Source organism: Teleopsis dalmanni, chromosome 2, assembly GCF_002237135.1.
Source record: "Teleopsis dalmanni isolate 2A chromosome 2, ASM223713v2, whole genome shotgun sequence".
Lineage (NCBI taxonomy): Eukaryota > Metazoa > Arthropoda > Insecta > Diptera > Diopsidae > Teleopsis > Teleopsis dalmanni.
In genome coordinates, this window is record NC_051847.1 from 107,853,622 (window position 1) to 107,874,159 (window position 20,538).

General features: G+C 34.6%; 1 protein-coding gene across 1 annotated transcript; it reads right to left on the reverse strand.

The window, feature by feature from the left end:
- Window positions 1–225: 225 nt before the first annotated feature.
- LOC119675367 lies at window positions 226–834 on the reverse strand. Its single transcript, XM_038086564.1, has one exon. The coding sequence runs from the start codon at window positions 832–834 to the stop codon at window positions 226–228; it is 609 nt and encodes a 202-aa protein (XP_037942492.1).
- Window positions 835–20,538: the final 19,704 nt, after the last annotated feature.

Below are 20,538 nucleotides of genomic sequence, written 5' to 3' on the forward strand. Positions count from 1 at the left end.
GTATGGGCAGTCACGCACATAATGCATTGCTCCACAAAACCAGCATGGTGTTTTCGGTTTTTGATTGTTCTTAAGCTTATTTGCTTGTACTCGATTCACCTGATTTTCGCGTGATTTATTTTCTACCAGCGCTGTGTCGGATTTCAAATTAATGATACGCTGACACTCGTTTGTTAGTTTTTCCAAGTTGATGGTATCAGCTTCTGTGTTCAGTTTGGTCAATATTCAGGTTCTTATTTCGAAGTCTGCTTCCGATTTCAGCCCCAATACGAACATTAAACATTTGAACTGGTCCTGTGACAGGCTATTCAATTTAAAATTTTCACAGTGTTTATTAACCTCGGCTGCGTACGTAGTATAGTCGGTATCTGGTGGTTTGGTTAACTGTAAACAGCTATAGCGTAAGCTGATTTGTGACTTTTTAGGTCCAAACAGTTGTTTTAATTTCTCCACTGTTGTAGTGAAATTATATTCACGTGGATGGTTAGGCAAAATAAAGTCCATATATTTATTATGCACAGTTGTACTGAGTTTTCTTAATAGAAGCCTGACCTTCGCTGCGTCATCAAGTTTGCTACCATCTACTAAGAACAAATCTTCATACCTCGTGTACCACGTTTCAAATGTTAGGTTATTTTCTGGATCATAAACAAATTCCGTGAGACTCGAAGCTAAAATCTCCATTGTTTGCTCCGGTTTTTCTGTTTTCGGAACTGCTTCAGTATGCATTTTCATTTGCAAACACTCCTTGAAAAGTTCACGCATTGCTTCCGTGTCTTTCGCACGTTGGTTTTGCATTTCTTGGAAAAATAACTGGAATTCTTGTGGATTCATTTTTTTTTTGTGTACATATATTTTTCAATGTAATGCAAAAAAAAATATCCTCGTCGCCACTATTAAATCTGTATAATTTCGATATTTATTATTCAAAAAACTCCTAGTTATTATTATTTCACAAGTTCAAAATAACTAACAGAATTAAAATGTTAATTCTTCTTTATCTGTCATCTTGGCAGAGTTGCCAACACTTTGATTATTGCTTAAAATATTATTTCGACTATTGCTTCGAAGCAATAGTCAAATATGTGAAATCAACCATTGCTATCGGCTTCGACTATGTGATCGTGCACAGTCGGAAGCATAGTTAATAGGGGTATTCACTCTCTCTTGTGAACTCATTGCAAGGAGCACGAAATGCAAAAATGCTATACAAAAACTGCAAGAACACCTCAGATGCATCATCAAAATGAATCAGCTGCTTTTGTAGCCGTATCACATTGAGCAAAGAAAAATAAAAGTATAACAATGTCGCGAACAAGTGAAATACAAAAATGTATAGATTTTTTTATTGAAAATAGTGCTTTAAATATTCTGATTGAAGGTATTAACATGTTGTTAATGTAGTTTTCACTAATGTATAGTTTCTATTTGTTAGATGATGCAAATTATTGGAAAATGATGGAGCAATTAAATGAAGACCTTTTGTTTACTTTAGTAAACCATTACGGAAATCACCAACCCGTACCAAACTCTATTCAATGGAGATCTACAATTCTTCAAGAATTTGATGAAGCCCGTTTTCGTCAGATGCTTAGAGTAAATTGGAACGAAGTTTCTTTAATACTCTCACTAATAAACACTAGCGCGGAGTTGACTAATTCACATTCAATTCAACAATTCCCGTTCGATCTTCAACTTCCTATTGTTTTATATCGTTTGGGTTCATCAGGCGAAAATGCGGCTTCGTAAAATCGCTACATTATTTGGTGTTGGAGTTGGGGAAACAATTTATAAGATAACCCGAAGAGTCTTTCGCTTTATATTGGAACTGCAAACCAAATTTATAACGTGGCCAGATGTAGCTGAACGACAAGATAAAGTGGAGAAAACCTATCATGAGCTTCCACATTGCATAGGATATTGACAGTACTGAAATAAAACTTGTCGAAGCACCATTGGTTAACCATACATCCTATTTTTCAAAAAATAGAGTGTATTCAATAAAAGCATAAGTCGTATGTGACTATAAGTTGAAGATTCGACATGTCGCAGTTTGTCACATTGGAAGTGCACATGATACTCGCATGTTTCGCACAAGCGCTCTCTGCATTCAAAAAAATTCTATATTTTCTTCAGAACAATGGTTAGCAGCCGTTTCTGTTTATCCATTACTTAAAACTCTTATAACTACGTTTCGGTCAAACTCCCAACAACTTGACTACTCCAAACGTAAAACTTTTAACTTACGCCATAGCAGATTTCGTGTAAGGATTGAACATTGTTTTGGACTTCTGAAGGAACGCTTCGGAAGTCTTAAGGAGTTAAGAATCCGTATTTAGAAAGATACGAGTCATAATTTTTGTTCAGATTGGTTCCTTGTTTGTGGCATATTGCACAACATTTTGCGACCTTCATGTGATGATACGGAACACGTGGATTACTTACATGACAACGACGAAGAATCTGATTAGCTTATGCGGAATGAAGCTAGTCAGAGAACCAATGAAGGAACTTCGAAGAACTCCAATAATTACGAATAATCAATAATTTACGAATACAAATATATAAAACATACATATATGTATATATATTTAATATATAAGTCAATTGCGACATTACTTTTTTCCAGTAGGTTTATTTCATGAAAAGAATAATGTATAAAAACGTATATATATATTAATATATTAATATATATATATTAATATATTTAATAATAATATAATATAAAAATAATTAGTATAATAAAAATAAAAACTAATTAGTTATATAATAAAAATATAACTAGTTCTTAATTTATTATTGTTATTTCTTGTTTTTTTTATTGAGGGGGGTAGTGGGGCTTTGCACAGCAGAACTTACGACTTTCGGTGCAGAGCTGGATGATGTGTTGTCTGCAGACGATTCAATAAAATAAACTTCGTCGCCTAGCGCAGAACTAGCTGGTCCAAACACTTTATTCAATAGTTCAAAATGTGGACAAACTTTCGTAAGTTTCACTGAAATTGATAAATAGATAAATTATTTCACAAATGTATATGTATATAATATTATATTTGTGAAAACTTAATTAATGGCCACATCGTTTTAAATCATTGAACGAAACGCATGTATATAGCATAGCCATAGATTAACATATCTCGAAATTTTACTAACCGTCAATTCAAATTTAAAAAGGAGAAGCAACAAATGTCAAAACAGCCGATTTCTGCCATTTCTGTTTTGTTGCAAGCAAATATACATAGGTTTTAGTATTGGAAGATTGCATGCACCCAGCGGGAATCGATTCCCTCAGCGCTGAATGGTAATGCCTAGCGCTGATTCTTCAAAGGAATCTCCTAATTACTTTAACACGTGCATGTCATTGCGGGCAAGCGCTGAATCGTTCGATTACCTTTTCAAATTTGTAATGCAACATGCTCGCTTACCTTTTCGAATTTGTAATGCAACATATCAGCGCTGACATGTTCGCTTACTTTTTCGAATTTGTAATGCAACATATCAGCGCTCTCATGTTAGGTTACCTTTTCGAATTTGTAATGCAACATATCAGCGCTGATATGTTCGCATACCTTTTAATTTTACCTATGCTATTGATTTTTAAATAAAATACTATAAATTTTTTTGAATAAATTATATTTTATATTTTATATTTATGGTTTATAAAATTGAAGTATTAATATTTACATAAAAGAATATAACATATTTACATTTTAAATTATTTATACATAATTATTTACATATTAATTTATTTAAATATTATCTTATTTACATATTAAATTATCAATTTATTCACATATTTACATAACATATTAACTTATTTAAATATAAACTAAGCTCATTCACATATATACATATTTATATAAAGATATATCATTCTGTGGTATTGTTGCTAGAGACTTGAACAGATTTCCGGACACTCCTCGCCTTGTGGTACCTGTTTTTGGCTGATCGAAACGCATGCCTTATTTCATTTTCGATCACTTGGCTAGGTTTACCATCTGTCCTTAAAGCGTCTGTAAATACAAAAGTATGTTAAGTTATTGTATACGCTAAAATAAATTATTTACAATATACTATACCAAAAAGTGCTGCTGTCACATTCTTTAACGCTCTTAAGGACTTCTTGCCTTATGTACCATCGAAGTTATAATTTATGAGTATACTTTCTACAAAAATCCACGAAATCTTTCGCGTTATTGGTTGTTTGTCAATAACGCGTCTCATTGATGCAGCCTATAATTAACGAAATAGATGAAAAGAAATGTATGAGTTCGTAAAATTGTTACATGTGAAAATATTAATAAGTTGAAATTGAAAGTAAGAAACATATATAATTTAACTTACAACTACTTCAGCGGCAGTGTTTCCTTCGTTAAACTAAATTAAATCCTCATCAGATTAAATTGGAAACTGTTCCAATTGAAGCAGCTGACAGCATTTTTCACTTGCTTTAGAGTGACTGCATTCGCAGCACATTAATCAATTAATCGTTCTTGACGCAGTTGCATCTACATAATACAAAACAAAAAATAACATTTAAAATTTTAATTATATTTACTTAATTTTGCATATACTTACAGTTACTTTATGTTAAATTCACAAGTTATATTTTATTTATATTTTTAGATTCACAAATTATATTTAATTAATATTTTTATATTTTATTTTGATTTTAAAAATTAAAAATTGTTCACTGCACTGATTTGACGCACTTCACTAAAATCAAAAGCAGACTAAATGTATATAATGTTGGCAAAACAAGAAATTCTTAATACTCATATGCTTTTCTTCTTCATTCTTTTATAATTTCAACCCCGAAATTGCATTTGTCGAACACAAATGTCGAAAACAAAGAAAAATAAAAACGAAGAGCTATTACCTCCTCGCTTACTTTTTCACCGCTGGCATAATGGTGCCGCTGGGCAATTGTACGAAATTTTGTGCGTGTATTTTGTTGTGTTATTTGCATTCTCGTACATTCTCTGCATTTCGTGCACCTAGCAATGAGTTTGCAAGAGAGAGTGAATACACCTAATGAAACTATTTTGCGTTTTTGCTGTTGCTTGTGAAATTTGCTTTTTTCTTTTTTGTAGTCATAGTCACAGCAAATAGTTAAGCTTTAATTTCAAACTCTGTCCAGTATTCCTTTCTAGTTAACTTCTTGTGTGAGATAAACACTACCATTGTAAAAAATATACAGCCATAGTCAAAAGTATTTACATATCGAAAGTTTTTGTACATATTGCATAAAACATGTTTTTGTTGTTACTGTTGGATGTAAGATGCAAAAAATTTTTTGTTGTCACTTAGTTTTATTTATGGAGAACCAAATAAAAAAAAAATTGCAAAAACAACTGTTCATTTAACAAAAATATAAGCAAATGCACTGATGCCTATTAATTGTCAAAAGTATTTACACACATTTTTTTCGCGTCAAAAGTATTTACACAAAACGTTAATTTCATTTTCTTCTTCTTAATTGATGAATTTTTTAAAATTGTTTTTATTTTTATTTAATTAATATGATTAATATTTGGTTACACCACCTTTGGCATCAATGACTGCCCGCAACCTAGCTGGAATTGATCCAATCAAGTTGCGAATCAATTTGGACCGAATATTTACATTATGCTATCACAACATTTTGGATTTCTATCAATGGTATTTTGCTGTTTTATGCATATTCAATGACATTAAGACCAGGGCTCTGTGCAGGTTATAAAAAACACCAGGATTTAACTCTTTTTAAATTGGATTAAGTCTACATCCTTGATGATATGGTGTATTGTCATGTTGTACAACCTAGTTATTGATTGGAAAAGCTCTATTTTCTGACGTTAAGACATGGTTATTTAGAATACCAATACAACCGGACTGATTTAAGGTGCCATTTTTCGGTACCAAATCTGCAAATGCATAGCATGATAGATATCCCCAAAATAAAACTGTGCCACATTTAAATCTATTGAGTGGCTGCACTGTTTTATTCTTTTGGCGTTGTCGTAAATGCATGGAGTGGTTATCAAATGAACCCTAGAATTGAAATCCAGACTCATCCTTTCATAACACATTGTAACAAAACTGTGTAGGTTTCTTAAAATACTTCAAAGCAAATGAGAGAATATATAATAGGGTGTTTAAAGTAATATTAACTATTTTGTGCACCACATATGTATTGATATTAATGTTTTTTAACCTATGATGTAGTGTAGCATCACTAATAATCTTGCCAATCAACTTTTTCGATGATGCTGCTATTTTGACTATTTTGACAGCATTTATTGTTCTTTTGACAACTAATAAGCATCAGCACAGTTGTTTATATTTTTGTCAAATGAACAGCTATTTTTCCAATTCTTTTTTTATTTGGTTGTGCATAGACAAAACTAAGTGACAACAACTTACGGCCAACAATAACAGTAAAAACATGTAATGCAATACATGCAATATGTACAAAAACTTTCGTTGTGTAAATACTTTTGACTATGGCTGTACATACAGTTTGTCTTGAAAAGCCAGGCAAAACTAAAATTTCTTTACATTTTCGACTTTAACAATAAGGTGGTGATATTTTTTGTCATTTTTTTTTCTGTTATCATTCTGTCAATATATATGAAACGGAATACAATCAGAAAAAATTTATTCTTAACAATTTACAGTTATGAACAACGAAATAAAATAAAATTTCAAAATATTTACTGTCTCAAAAAGAATGGCAAGATTATTGCAACATTGGAAAAACCAAAGCAATTGACCCCAAATATAACAATAAATCGAAAAATCACATATGTGTTAATATTTAATTTGGAGAATAGTAAACTAATTATAATTATGTTTATTATGTTGCGTAGTTACCATTATTTTGTTAAGAAAAAAGTATTATTAAATATAGGTAAAAAAAATATAAATGAAAATATTATTTAGCTAGTGTACTACCATTACCACAATGGAAAGTCCTAGGTTCCCAACTCACAACCTTGAAGCAGAATATATGCAGGGGACAAGCACATGTCTAGAAGAGTACATAAAAGGTCTATGCATAACCTCAATCTATTGTCCACCAAGGTATAAAATAACGGAACTTCAATTCGAAGAATATTTTACAAAGTTTGGACCCAAGTTCATAGCGGCCGGCGACTTCAATGCCAAACACACATTCTGGGGCTCAAGACTTATATCACCAAAAGGAAAATCCCTGATGAATGTGATATCAAAACTCGACCTTAACCCTCCACTGGCACACCAACATACTGGCCCTCATATCGGAAAAAAACTCCAGACGTCATTGATTTTGCGGTAACAAAGAATTTAAAAAGAGATCATATTGCTACCGAGGCATCCTTAGAACTCTTTTATTTCACAGTTCTCTCCAACGCAAACAACAAACTACTCACTTTGGAAAGCCACTAAACTCAAGAAAAAGCCTGTTATGCACAGAGCACCCCTCCGACTCACAGATGAAAACTGGGCTAAAAGCGATGAGGAAAAGGGAGCTGCTTTTGCAAATCACCTTACGTATGTATTTACCTCAATCTCTACATTAAACAAACTTGACTCTCTGCGTTACTCCACACGAAACGACAATAACGCAATTTGCTTCAGTAAAAAACCACCAAAAAGCGAAATCAAAAATTTAAATAACAAAAAATCACCAGGCTACGACCTAATTACATCGAAAATGCTGAAAAAGATCCCACAAATCGCCAAAGACGAACTACTTTTTATTTATAACGCTATTTTAAGGACTGCATATTTTTTAAACGACTGGAAGCTATCCAAAATCATGATGATACCCAAGCTCGGAAAGGACCCCGCTCAAGTCACCTCATATAGACCCATAAGTCTGGTTCCAATTCTCTCAAAATTATTCGAAAAACTTTTTATAAAACAACAGATGCCCTATATAAATAAGAGAAGATTAATATCTAACCACCAATTTGGATTTAGAGAAAAACACAACACAATAGAACAAGTACACCGCATAGTACGAGTAATTAAGGAAACGTTTGAGAAGAGGCAGTATTATTCAAGCGTCTTTCTAGACATAACCCAAGCCTTTGACAAAGTTTGCACGAAGTATTGTTTTGGAAACTTGAGAAACATTTACCATACAATATATCCTCAGTTATCAAAAAAGGATTTGTTATAAAACAAATTTCTTTTGTGTCCAATGCCTTCCCCATTATGGCCGGTGTGCCCCAAGGTAGTGTTCTGGGCCCCTTGCTGTACCTGATTTTCACAGCAGACATGCCAACCAGTGACTGTACAACAACATCAACATTTGCGGATGACACTGCCATTCTCAGCCATAGTGACGACCCATTCACAGCCACAAAATCAGTTCAAGACCACCTCAACAAACTGCAAAAATGGCTCGATCTCTGGAGAATAAAAGTTAACGAATCGAAAAGTGTACACATAACCTTCACTCTACGACGAGATACCTACCCTTTCCTTTGTATTAATTTAAAAGTAATATCACAATGCAATGACACAAAATACTTAGGAATGCATCTCGACCGAAGGCTTATGTGGAAAAAGCATATAGAAACCACGGTAACCCAATTTAAACTCAAACAACAAGAACTAAACTGGCTGATAAAGAAAAATTCTAAACTTTATCTCACCCATAAAGTGCAACTTTGCAATACAATGATAAAACCCATATGGACCTACGGAATTAAACTCTTGAGCTCTGCTTCTCCATCAAACATTGAACAACTCCAAAGAACTCAATCAAAAAACCTCCGGCAAATAGTCGGTGCCCCCTAATATAAAAAAAGCAAATATTTATAGAGATCTTCAAATGGACACAGTTACAGATGGAATTGCCAGCAACACACAAGTGTACAAAATCAAACTCAGGAACCATCAAAATCCACTTGCAAGCAACCTTACCCAAAGCGGTGGTACTCAGCGACTCAAAAGAAACTATATAAGCCCGGCTATTCTAGAATAACGCCCGACATGGTAACGAAAGCTTTGGTTAAGGACAATTAATTATCTATTTTTCTTTTTTTCAAATATTTTAATACAGCAATTAGCAGCGATAATTTATTGTTAGTTCTAAGTTGATTTTTAGAAGATTCAATAAAAAGCAGAATAAAAATTCACAAAAAGAAACCTTCAGTTGATTGATGTCATCGCCACTCGTGGGAATAGTGACGTTCTGTCAATTTAATGTCTGATATTGTTGTTGATGTATTGTTGCATTTATCGGACTTGAATGAAAACTCGTATGAGAGTATTTTAGACGAGTAGTCAACGTATAATGACTTCTTGGGTATTACTACAGAAATAATATATCGTAATGTTCTGCATTGACTTAACTGTATGTGTGATATTGTGAAATATTCATTCCTGTGGGCATTGAATGCCATAAGAGTAGTACATGGCGTTATTCGCTGATAGGTTCTGTCTTGAATCCCCGTTATTGGAATTACAGAGAACAAATCAAATGTTTGGTAATTTTACCAAACAACTGAACTGCTGGTGACAGTCATTAACGATTAGAGTTCGGCGATGTTGCTCGTATTTCCTGGCAAGTGTGTGGTTGGACTGAGATACTCTCGAATCGTAGTAATTACGTCATTAAACTGCATTGGTGTCAGCAGATTTTTCCATCATTGGTATCAGTTAAAACGCCTAAAATTGCAGTCTCGTAAAACTTCACGTTGATTGTTACACTCAACAATTGTGTTGCAATGGGAGTAAATAATTGGTAAAATTTAAGATGAGAAATCTCGCCTTCGTCTTTTTGTACATTGTTCTGTAGATCGTTCAAACGTTTGACTGTTAGTTCGACCGTTGATTAAGCGATGTGTCGATCTCTGTTCATAATATTCAGTGTGGAATCTAATATCGACGTTTGGTTTTTCAATAGATGAATGAGATGATCGTCGTTGTCTTTTAAGTGTTGGATGGTCTGTGGCGGGTATTGCCATTTGGTTTACACTCAGCGCCGGCAACCTTCCAACGAGCACTTGACCAAGTAATATGAGTGGACCGCGAACCTCATGTTTTTGCATACTTGGACGATATCATCGTAACTGGTTTTTCCTTTGAACATCATCTGGAGAACTTGAAACAAGTATTACAACGTCTGAAGAATGCCAACCTTAGAATATATGTGGAGAAGAGCAAATTTTTTCAAACAGAGACCAAATATCTGGGGCATCCATACAGATCCAGACAAAGTCGCAGCTATACGAGATTTACAGCCTCCAATCAACCTCAGATAGTTGACAAAATTTTTGGGCATCGCAACCTGGTATCGTCGTTTCGTTCCTGATTTCGATCAAATTATCCACCCTCTGACGACTATGCTGAAGAAAGGAAAACACTGGAAGTGGAGTGAGGTTCAACAGGAAGCGTTCCTCGAAGTGAAGAAACGACTTACAGAAGCACCAGTGTTAACCTGTTCCGATTTTAACCAACCCTTTTGTCTCCAAACAGATGCCAGTAATATAGGAATAGGAGCGGTTCTTACGCAGCATATTCAAGGTTCCCAGAAGGTGGTAGCTTACGCTAGTCGACACCTTACTGCTCTGGGGATCAACTGCTCAGCCACGGAAAAAGAATATTTAGCCATAGTCTGGGCAGTAAGAAAAATGAGACCATATTTGGAAGGTTACAAGTTCACCATTATGACTGATCGCTTGGCACTTAAGTGGCTTAGCTCGATAGAAAACCCAACCGGTCGAATAGCAAGATGGGCGTTAGAATTGCAGCAGCATCAGTTTGACATTCAATATCAGAAGGGAAAACTCAACGTAGTAGCAGATAAATTGTCTAGATAACCCGTAGATGTAGCAAAACAAATTGCGACTCCACCAGTGGAAGAGACATCATGTGTATGGTACCAAAAATGCTTGATATAATCAGAAGAAGTCCCGAGAAAGCACCTGACTTGACTATAGCAAATGGGCAAATATATAAACATATACAGGTTTCCCGTACAAATCCGCATGAGAAAATTTGGAAGCTGTGCATCCCCAGCAATCTTATAGAGCGAGTCATGCGACAGAACCACGGTGATGTTCATGGTGGACATTTCGGGATAAGAAAAACAATAAATAGGATACAAAATCTGTACTACTGGCCAAAAATGTCGAGAGATGTCACTAAACATGTAGGAGAATGGACGCTTTGTCAAAAGTTCAAGCCGAATAACACAAAACCAGCAGGAATGATGCTCAGTAACATTACAGAAGAACCATAGGCGACTACAAACGTAGATTTCGTAGAACTTTTGCCATGGTCGGGAAATGGTAACACCATGTTACTCGTAGTACTAGATAAGTTTTCCAAATGGGTGGAGTTAATAGAAATGGTAAGAGCTACTAGTGAAAACATAATAAAAACTTTACGCAAATGAATAGTTATGAAATTTGGATCTCCAAAAGAAATAATCACTGACAATGGCTCACAGTTCACGAGAAACTATTCATTGATTGGTTAGAGAAAGTCCTTATACGTCACAAGAAAATCCTACGGATCGCGTGAATAGAACCATAAAGACGTTGATGTCTCAAATCGTCCACAACGAACAACGCAAATGGGATGAATTGTTACCAGAAATCGCTTTCACAATCATCACTGCAAAATCAGATTCCACTGGGTTCAGTCCTGCGTTCTTGGTCCAAGGACGCAAATTAAAACTACCAGCAACCGTGTTTAACGAATATACATCTCCAAGATCGTAAAGCAAAATCTCCACAAAGCTGCGTCAACACGAGTACGCTACTATAGCCAACGGCGCAGAAAATGGAAACCACAACTACAACAATTAGTATTGGTCAAACAACATCATTTGTCCAAAGCAGCTAACGGCTTTTCCGCGAAATCAGCCCCCAAATTCGATGCTCCGTATCTGGTACAAAAATTCCTATCGCCAGTCATGACAGAATTAGTCTCTATTAACACTGGTAAATGTATGAGGTCGCATATTGCCGACCTTAGGGTGTACTACGGCAAGTAAGAGTAAGAATATCAGTAGCGGACAAATGACAGTAAATCAAAACTAAGACCGTTACTATATTCAATATATAAAGAGCGCATGCAAGTTAAACCAAATAGTTAAAGTTGACCTTCACCGAAAGTAACCAGCAGGATATGGATGGAAAATTTGAATTAACTGTTACAAAATTTAAAACACGGACTGAAGAGCTAAATGCATCAAGGCCACGGAGTATATTGTTATCTAAACCAATCAATATGTCTGCGAGCATATTAAAAAGTGTCGTCATAAAGTGAGTGACAAAAGAAAGATCACGAAATCACCGAAATCACCAAAATCAGCAAGTAAAAACCTGAACAAACACACTCCCAAACCACTACCTGTCCTCACTCTCGCGGAACGCGTTCAGAAAGTAAAAGCCACGGGTTGGATGAAGCGCGATTACTACAATTCGCCACCAAAAGAGCACGAAGAATTCGTACATACCGATCAAGAGACCATAGAAAACGGTGCTGACGACGCCGATATGCTTCACTGCGTTTAGAGGAGTTTAGAATCGTTACTCGATAATGCCACATCTCCGCTACCCGAAATACGAGATGAATTATATGAAGAACTGATTGCTAATATGGTTGATTCAACACCACCAGTATTTGCAGACACAAACACGACAACCGAATTACTGGTTACGGAAAAAAACACATGTGAAAGCAAAACTGATTGGCCAACAGAACTTAATGAAGCTATCGCTGACGCATGTAAAAACCGGCGTAAAGGTCAGCGTATCACTTTTCGAAGGAAGTTTCACAATTTAACATATTTAGTAAGAATTAACCGCACCGGCCACTGTTCAGTAAAGTAGTTGTCTAACTACCCGTAAGACGGAGGGAAATGTGAAGGCAAAATTTGATAAAAACACCGAATTAAATTTAGCTGTATTAAATTTTGGTAAATTCTCAAATTTTACTCACATGTTTGTAAATTTTTAATTAGCAATTGGAAATTTTTTTGGAACCACTGAAAATAGCATTTTTGTTTTAATAAAATGAATTGGATTTACAACACAAACCCACAGATTTTATTAATTTACATCTTGTCACACGGATTGATATTAATGAAGTTTGGATTTTAAGTTCAAGCCGTCTTTAGAACTGATATTATAAATGAATATTTTGTTTTTCACATCGAATTTTAAAAGTATTATTGTGTAAATTAATATTACAAAGTAATATTATTTCCCGCATGCACAAATATCGACACATAATTCTGGTGCATGCCAAATTTTCGCCATGAGTGAAACACAAACCGGTAAAAGAAGATAAGCGAAAGGTGAGCAAAGAAAACAAGTTAGACAACAAGATGAATTAACACAAGCATAATATTAAATACATAAACAAGGCGAATTCTAACAAACGGCAAACAAAACAAATAACTGCTGAAGCAATGTATGCGTTACAGGAAAAGCTTCGGTCGTTTTAGTATAAATAAGCGCACGTCATAGGGAGAAGGGTTCTTAGTTGGAAAACTCTCGAAGACAGTGAAAACAAATAACAGCTGAAGCAATGTATGCGCTACAGGAGAAACTTCGGTCGTTTTAGTATAAATAAGCGCACGTCATAGAAGGAAGGGGTCTTAGTTGGAAAACTTTCGAAGGTAGTCATACGTCTTTGTGAAACAAGGAAATAGTGATTTGACCAGTAGTTTTGTATAACGTCAAGGTAGGATGTACGTCTGCATTGCCTCTTGCATCTGATTTTGTGGTGTATCCATATTGGACCACAAAAGTCCACACCTGCGTTGAAAAAGGGTCTTTGAGCTGGGACTCTGTCAGCTGGTAAATTGCCCATTGTATGGATGGAAATTTTTACCAATTTCCAACCTACATATAATTAGTGTGCAGTTAATACCTGAAATAAAAACTGGTTAATTTTTATATAATATATTAAAGGTAAACAACTTATTAAAAGCCACCCCCGCATGCACGAAACAGCATCACAATGAATTAAACCTAAGATTACATTTAAAAATTAAAAAGAATGCAAAATATTTTCAAACAAATAAATATTGTACCTACTTTATTTATTTATTATTTAAACTAATAATTTTTAATATTTATTTTATTTTAATAAATAAATATAAATATTTAAAGCCGCCACTACCGACACTAAGCTAAACACGTTTCAAAACAAAACAAATGCACAACACAAGAAACGTCAAAAAAAGCTTTTGTGCAAAGAGCTTTGTGTAAAAATTGATGCGCGCGCATATTAACGACGGCGAAAGCGCAAAACAGCAACGACGTCAAAAATCCAAGCCAGCTGTAAACTAAGCTTTGCGCTACGTTAAAGTTTGGTCTGATGCGTATATAAGAAGACGCATTTACTTAGAAGAAGGCAGTTAGTGATCGACGCTTGAAGTCATCGGAGTTCGTGATAGACTCGCCAAATGAAGCATTGGGAAACATTACCGGAGCTAAGTATAAAGAAGCACCTTTATATTATTTTTTTGTTTTTTTTTTATATAACTCTTTTATCCCTTCCCCAGCAAATATATAAGCGTGAACACGTTTATAATTTGCTACCAAATCCTTGCATAAGCGTGAGAACGTTTATAATCCTTGAATAGCGTGAACACGTTGAATCCTTTCTCCAGCAAAATAATAAGCATGAACACGTTTATAATTTGCTACCAAATCCGTGGATAAGCGTGAACATGTTTATTCTTTGTCACTAAAACTTATATAGGCGTGTACACGTCTATATATTAACATTGATAACCCTTTACAATAGGTATAGAAGAAAGGAAATCAGCTAAAATACACAAAACCATCAAAGAACAATACGCTGGCATCGAAGAAAGGAAATTACTATCAACATCAACATCAATAGCAACATCAATATCAATATCAATATTAAAGTCAATATCCTGTAATAGGACAGAAACATAGCATAATTAAGACGATTGTTAGTTTTAAAATAAATATATTAATAAAGAAAAGAAAATTAAAACAAAATTTGAAACACGGCCTTCTAACATTTATAAATTTTATTATAACGACCCAGGACCAACCCCTGAGTATTACCCCGACAAACAGAGCGACGGAAAATTGTCGTTACACCATGATGTGTTTGAACATATGTGGGCGTGTTCGAGTGCATTATACACAGTGTCATACAATGGATCGAGCCATAACCATGCCTTTTATTGGCCAAAATCGCTGGCTGCACTGAGCTAATAATGTTTGCGGCGCGCAGTGAAGTACCTTTCCATATAGATATTTCATATGGAGCTTAGCTATTGGATCGATATATTGCAGCAGGATGGGATGTCTGGCATCATAGGTAAGATGTGACGACGTCAATCGGCCTCCAACCCTGATGATGCCACGGCCGTCGACAAATTGAGAAAGTCCGTAGAGAGTACTGCTTCTCTTCAATTCTTTTTTCTTTAAGAGTTGAAATCGCTCTTCATTGAAATCACTTAGCTGTATGACTCTTATAATAATATATAGCGACTCATATAGTTTTATTAATGTATACTTGGTGTCATTGTATTTGTCTTTATTGCGTAGTCTTTTAATGAGTCTTAACACATAGCCAAGAATTCGTTGCATTCATGGAGGAATTTCCACGCCTTATGGTATAGATTTTGATTAGTTCATCATCATGTGAAATTGTAAGCACATGTACTTTTCTTTTGACTTTTGCTTGTATTTGGTCGGATGTTACTAGCTCCTGACGAAATGGTTGGGACCAACATTCTTGATTTCTATGGAGGAAAAGTGAACCTTCACTACTACGGGAGCCATTAGTCGAAGTGGATCAAAGAAGTGCGCTGTTGTGAGTTAAATATTTATTTTATTTAATTTCACGGGTTTTTGGCAGTTTTTCTGTATGGTAGTGTGTACGATCTTAGGTGATCGTACATTTCCCTAAAAATAGGCAAGGTTATTTGCATCTGGGCAGTTGTTGACTAGAACCAAAGCAGCAGACCGTCAGTTCGACGATAAGAAATGCTGAGTTTTGGTATTTGGTTAATAATTGGTGTCACGATGTAAGTGACTTTGAAATTGTAAATACGGAAGAATTGCAAAAATATGTAGAGCATTCTTATTAATAATAAAAACTTTGCAAATTTAGCAAAGTAAATTATGAAACTATGAATAAACCCAATTAGGTAACTAGGGTAATTTGAAGGTCATATATTGGATTTTTGCATCAAGTTTGGGTATATAAGATAGATTTAAAACCACAAAGAAGTTAGAGTGGTAGTGAGAGTTGTAGCGGAAGTTGAAGTTAGAGTCTAAGTTAGAGTCTAAGTTGGAGTAAAAATTAAGAGTCAAAGAGGAGTCAAAGTCGGGAGTTTAAAGTTGTGTAGAAATAGAAAATAAAAAAAACAGTGGTTAAACGAAGTAGTGGTTAAAAATTATATACTGTACACTTAGACAAATAAAAATTGATCAAGCGTAGTAGCGCTGACAACAAATTTTAAAACAAATAAGTCGTGTGTGACTGAATTTAAAAGACACCCAAAGAATATAAATTATAACATAAATAAAATTAATAAAATTAAATTGTGAAATTAAACTCAAGTGTTTTCATAACAGCTAAGGACATTTTAAAAATTAGCTATAAACAAATGCAACTGAAACATTTCGTCCAAAACTTGAAATAAAAGATTCAACATTTGGCACACTCGCGTTTTTCCACAAAAATACACAACATAATTGGCGCAGCCGGTATACACACGTTTTTATAAACATACAATATAAAACGTGCAACGTGAGACGACAACGTCACCTACCTACGTGGGAGTTTACAGCATTACAACTATACAACACAACATAATTAATTAATTGAACACAACATAATTGTCAACACATAATAATTTTTGGCAACACATAATAATTGGCAGCCGATACACGTTTTTTTTAAAAACTAAAAGTAACAAAACGTGCAGCGAGGGACCACCACATTAAGGACAAAACAAGACCCGGATTAATAAGGAGTATCAACAAAAACACACAACAAGAAGAAAAATGGGAGAAAAAATTGTAAGTCATTAATAAGAAATATTTATAGTTAAGTTTTTAAAATAGAAAGACATTTCATTTTTTAAGAAAGACAAATCAAATCAAATGTGTTTTATTACAACACATAAAAATAATATTGTAATGATATAATATATATTTTTATTTTTTTTAAAAATCAAATTTTATATGTAAATTTTCTGAATGTAAGTTTTATGTATGTAAATTTATTTCTATATGTAAGTTTTTTTTTTTGAGTTCTGTTGTTCTACGTTGTTATGTGAAATTTCTTAATTTTCAAGTTTGTTCAAATATGGGGAAAAGTTGTTTTGTTTGCGATAAGCAATTCGAGGAAAAAGATTTAGAAAACCATCTAGATTCGCATAAATGGTTGTTTGAGGAAGCACATCGTATTATTAGTAAAATAGACAATACAAAAGATAAGGGAATATCTTACGAAAACATAAGCATAAAACCCAATAAAAACTGCATAAAACGACCAGTACCAAAAACAGATAAAGAGTGGGCCCGACAATATAGGCAAGAATTTAGAGAATTGTGGAATTAAACATTGTTTTTTTTTTCTAAGTAATAAGTGTAATGCAGAGATATGGTTTGGTATTTTCTCTTTTGATTATTTAATTATTGTTATTGGTTGAGGGGGGTCACATAATTGTTTTGTTTTTATTTCTCATAAATGGAAAAGGAAATCGAACATTTACAACAGGAGCTTAGAGTATTTAAAAGATATTTAGAATCAGCAAGAGTACACGCTTGGGAAAAATTAATTGAACTTAATCCAGATAAGGAATTTGTTCAATTAACAAAAGATCATATTAGACATAACAGGTTAACGAGGGTTGAAGAACTTGAATACATAAAGGAAAATATAGAGAGTGTGGAAGGGATAAGGTCTAAAGAATTGGCGAACGTTATTGAAGATTTGTCAGATGCTAAAAAGGGTTTGGAACATAAGTGTAAGCAACTAAGTTCACGCATGGAAGAACTAACATCTTTATTGCAAGACGCGGAAGATCAGACGGCAATTTTGGAGAACGTTTTAAAAAACCAGGGAAAAACGGAACAGGACATCAGTATAATCTTGGACTCAGAAGAAAGAACTAGCGAAGTGCGGACAAACAAAACAGTTACTGAGAACAATGGTGGAAACAAACAAAAACGAAAAAAAAGTTATGGCATCGATTACGGCAATCATGGAAATAGTAACCAAGTTGGTACCGTATTTCACGGGCACAGAAGGACCCGATCTACGGAGTGAAGTACACAAGTTTATTGCTGGTTGTGAACTGGTACAACAAGCACTACCGCAAGAGGGAGCACAGTATGTCGTAAGTTGCATGAAACAAAGGTTAGTGAGTGTAGCTTACGAGAATATCGCGGGTAGACCATTCAACACAGTAAATGAATTGTGTGAGGCGGTTAAACGTACATACCTCAGGAAACGTACATTGGAACACATAAGGAATGATCTAACTTGTACTAAACAAAGACAGAATGAGTCGGCGAGTTCATTTGGAGGTAAACTGGAGGCGTTACTACATGAAACCGAACAACTAATAAGAAATCAAGGAGGTGAGAGTGAAATTCTGTCACAGTTAGGAGAATACAGGCGACTAACAGTACGTTGTTTTATTAAGGGTTTGAAAAACAATAGTTTAAAGCATAGGTTTATTGGGTTAGAGAATGATCCTATCCAGAAACTAATTTTTATTGCAGAATCAGCCGAAGAATTATTGGGTGAATCACGTTCAAATATAAACATGTCCACCACAGAGAATCGAACAGAAATGAAATGTACGTTTTGTAAACAAGACGGACATGGATGGGCATTCTGCCCAGAAAGACAAAATACGCCATACTGTACAAATTGTGGAGTATATGGGCATGAAAATGGACCCAAATGTAGAGAACATCCTATGGAGACAGTAAAACAAGAAAAATCGGCCTGCAATTTCTGCAAGAAGACGGGACACGATACAAAGGATTGTTTCAGTAGACTAAACAAATTGTATTGTACTTTTTGTGGAGTGAGAGGACATGAACAGAATAAATTTTGTAAATTGGGACATACAGGACGTGGGAACCAAAATAACTACAGTAACGTGAGACAAGAGAGGGACTGGCAAAATCATTCAGTACCTTTAAAGCACAGTAATCCAAACTTTAACAGACCAAGTGGAAGACCTTTGAGTGCAAATCTTAGATGTTTTAGGTGCGGCAAAGAAGGACATTTTGCAAAAACTTGCAGAATAACAGTACCAAATCCGTCGGGAAACTTCAACCGGCCCAGTCTAAGACATTAGACTGGACTGCCGTAAATTCAAAAAGTAAATGTCAATTTAATTTAGGACCTGCACGAATAACTACAAGTAACAGCAACAACAATGTTCAGAACCGATCGAATACAAATAATAAGATGAAGAATTTAGGAGCCAAAGCGGTTAATTCAAGGAATCATGGTATAATCACGATAAAACATAAGGAAGTGCAAGAAAAGTTGACCAACCAAATGGGGTTTAAAAATTTAGAGGAAAAAATTAGTTATTCGAAAAAGCCGAAATTGAATAATATAGTGTTGAGGGTGAACAAATATATGTTCAGTATTTGGACATGTATAGTTACATTACTAATTTCATATCGTTCAATACTATCGGATTACTGGAAAGAAAAATCAGAGTGGGTGTTTGAACAAATAGGAATTCTACGGGCAAAAGGAGCGAGTTACAATGCCAAAAGTAGCATTAGTCAATCGTTTGATGATGCCTATGTAGAAGTACCTTGCGAACGTGCAGTGGGGAATAAACTTCGACTTTTAGTTGACTCGGGAGCAGACACCAGCCTTATAAAAAGAGAGGCATTAATCAATTTAAAAGATATAAACACCAAAGACACAAAAGGTCTTACAGGAGCTTTTGGAGGCAATATAAGTACTTTGGGTACGGTCAATATTGAACACCGAAAATTTCCAGCTCTACAATTCAAAATGCATGTAGTGCCAGTAGGTAGCCAGTTACCAGCAGACGGACTTCTAGGTAGAGATGAACTGTGGAACCGGTCTACTACAGACACAATTAAAAAGGTTTTAAAATTTTTTAAGAATAAAGAGGAATTAGCTACTTTACCACTGGTAAGCATTGTAGATCTTGGTCGGATTTGTATAGCAGAAAGCATGACAATCCCAGGTAGATCAACAATGATTATTCCAGTAAAAGTAGTGCCTAAAGAAGGAACACTCGTAATACATAAAAAGGAAATATTTACAAATGTCTATTCAGGTGAATGTTTAACAGAAGTAAAAAACGGAATAGGTTTTGTAAGAATTTTGAATGCAAACAACTATGCAGTTGAAATGAATAGTGAAATTGAATTAAAGGGCAGTGATATGAATGAGTACTATGAGTACAATGTCCCTAATGTTAATTTGAACAAAGAAGTAAACTTACAGGAAAGGTACGGAAAATTACTGAAATTAATAAGATTGGATGAGCGTTTAAACAATGAAGAAAGACGGTTAATCACGCAGACAATT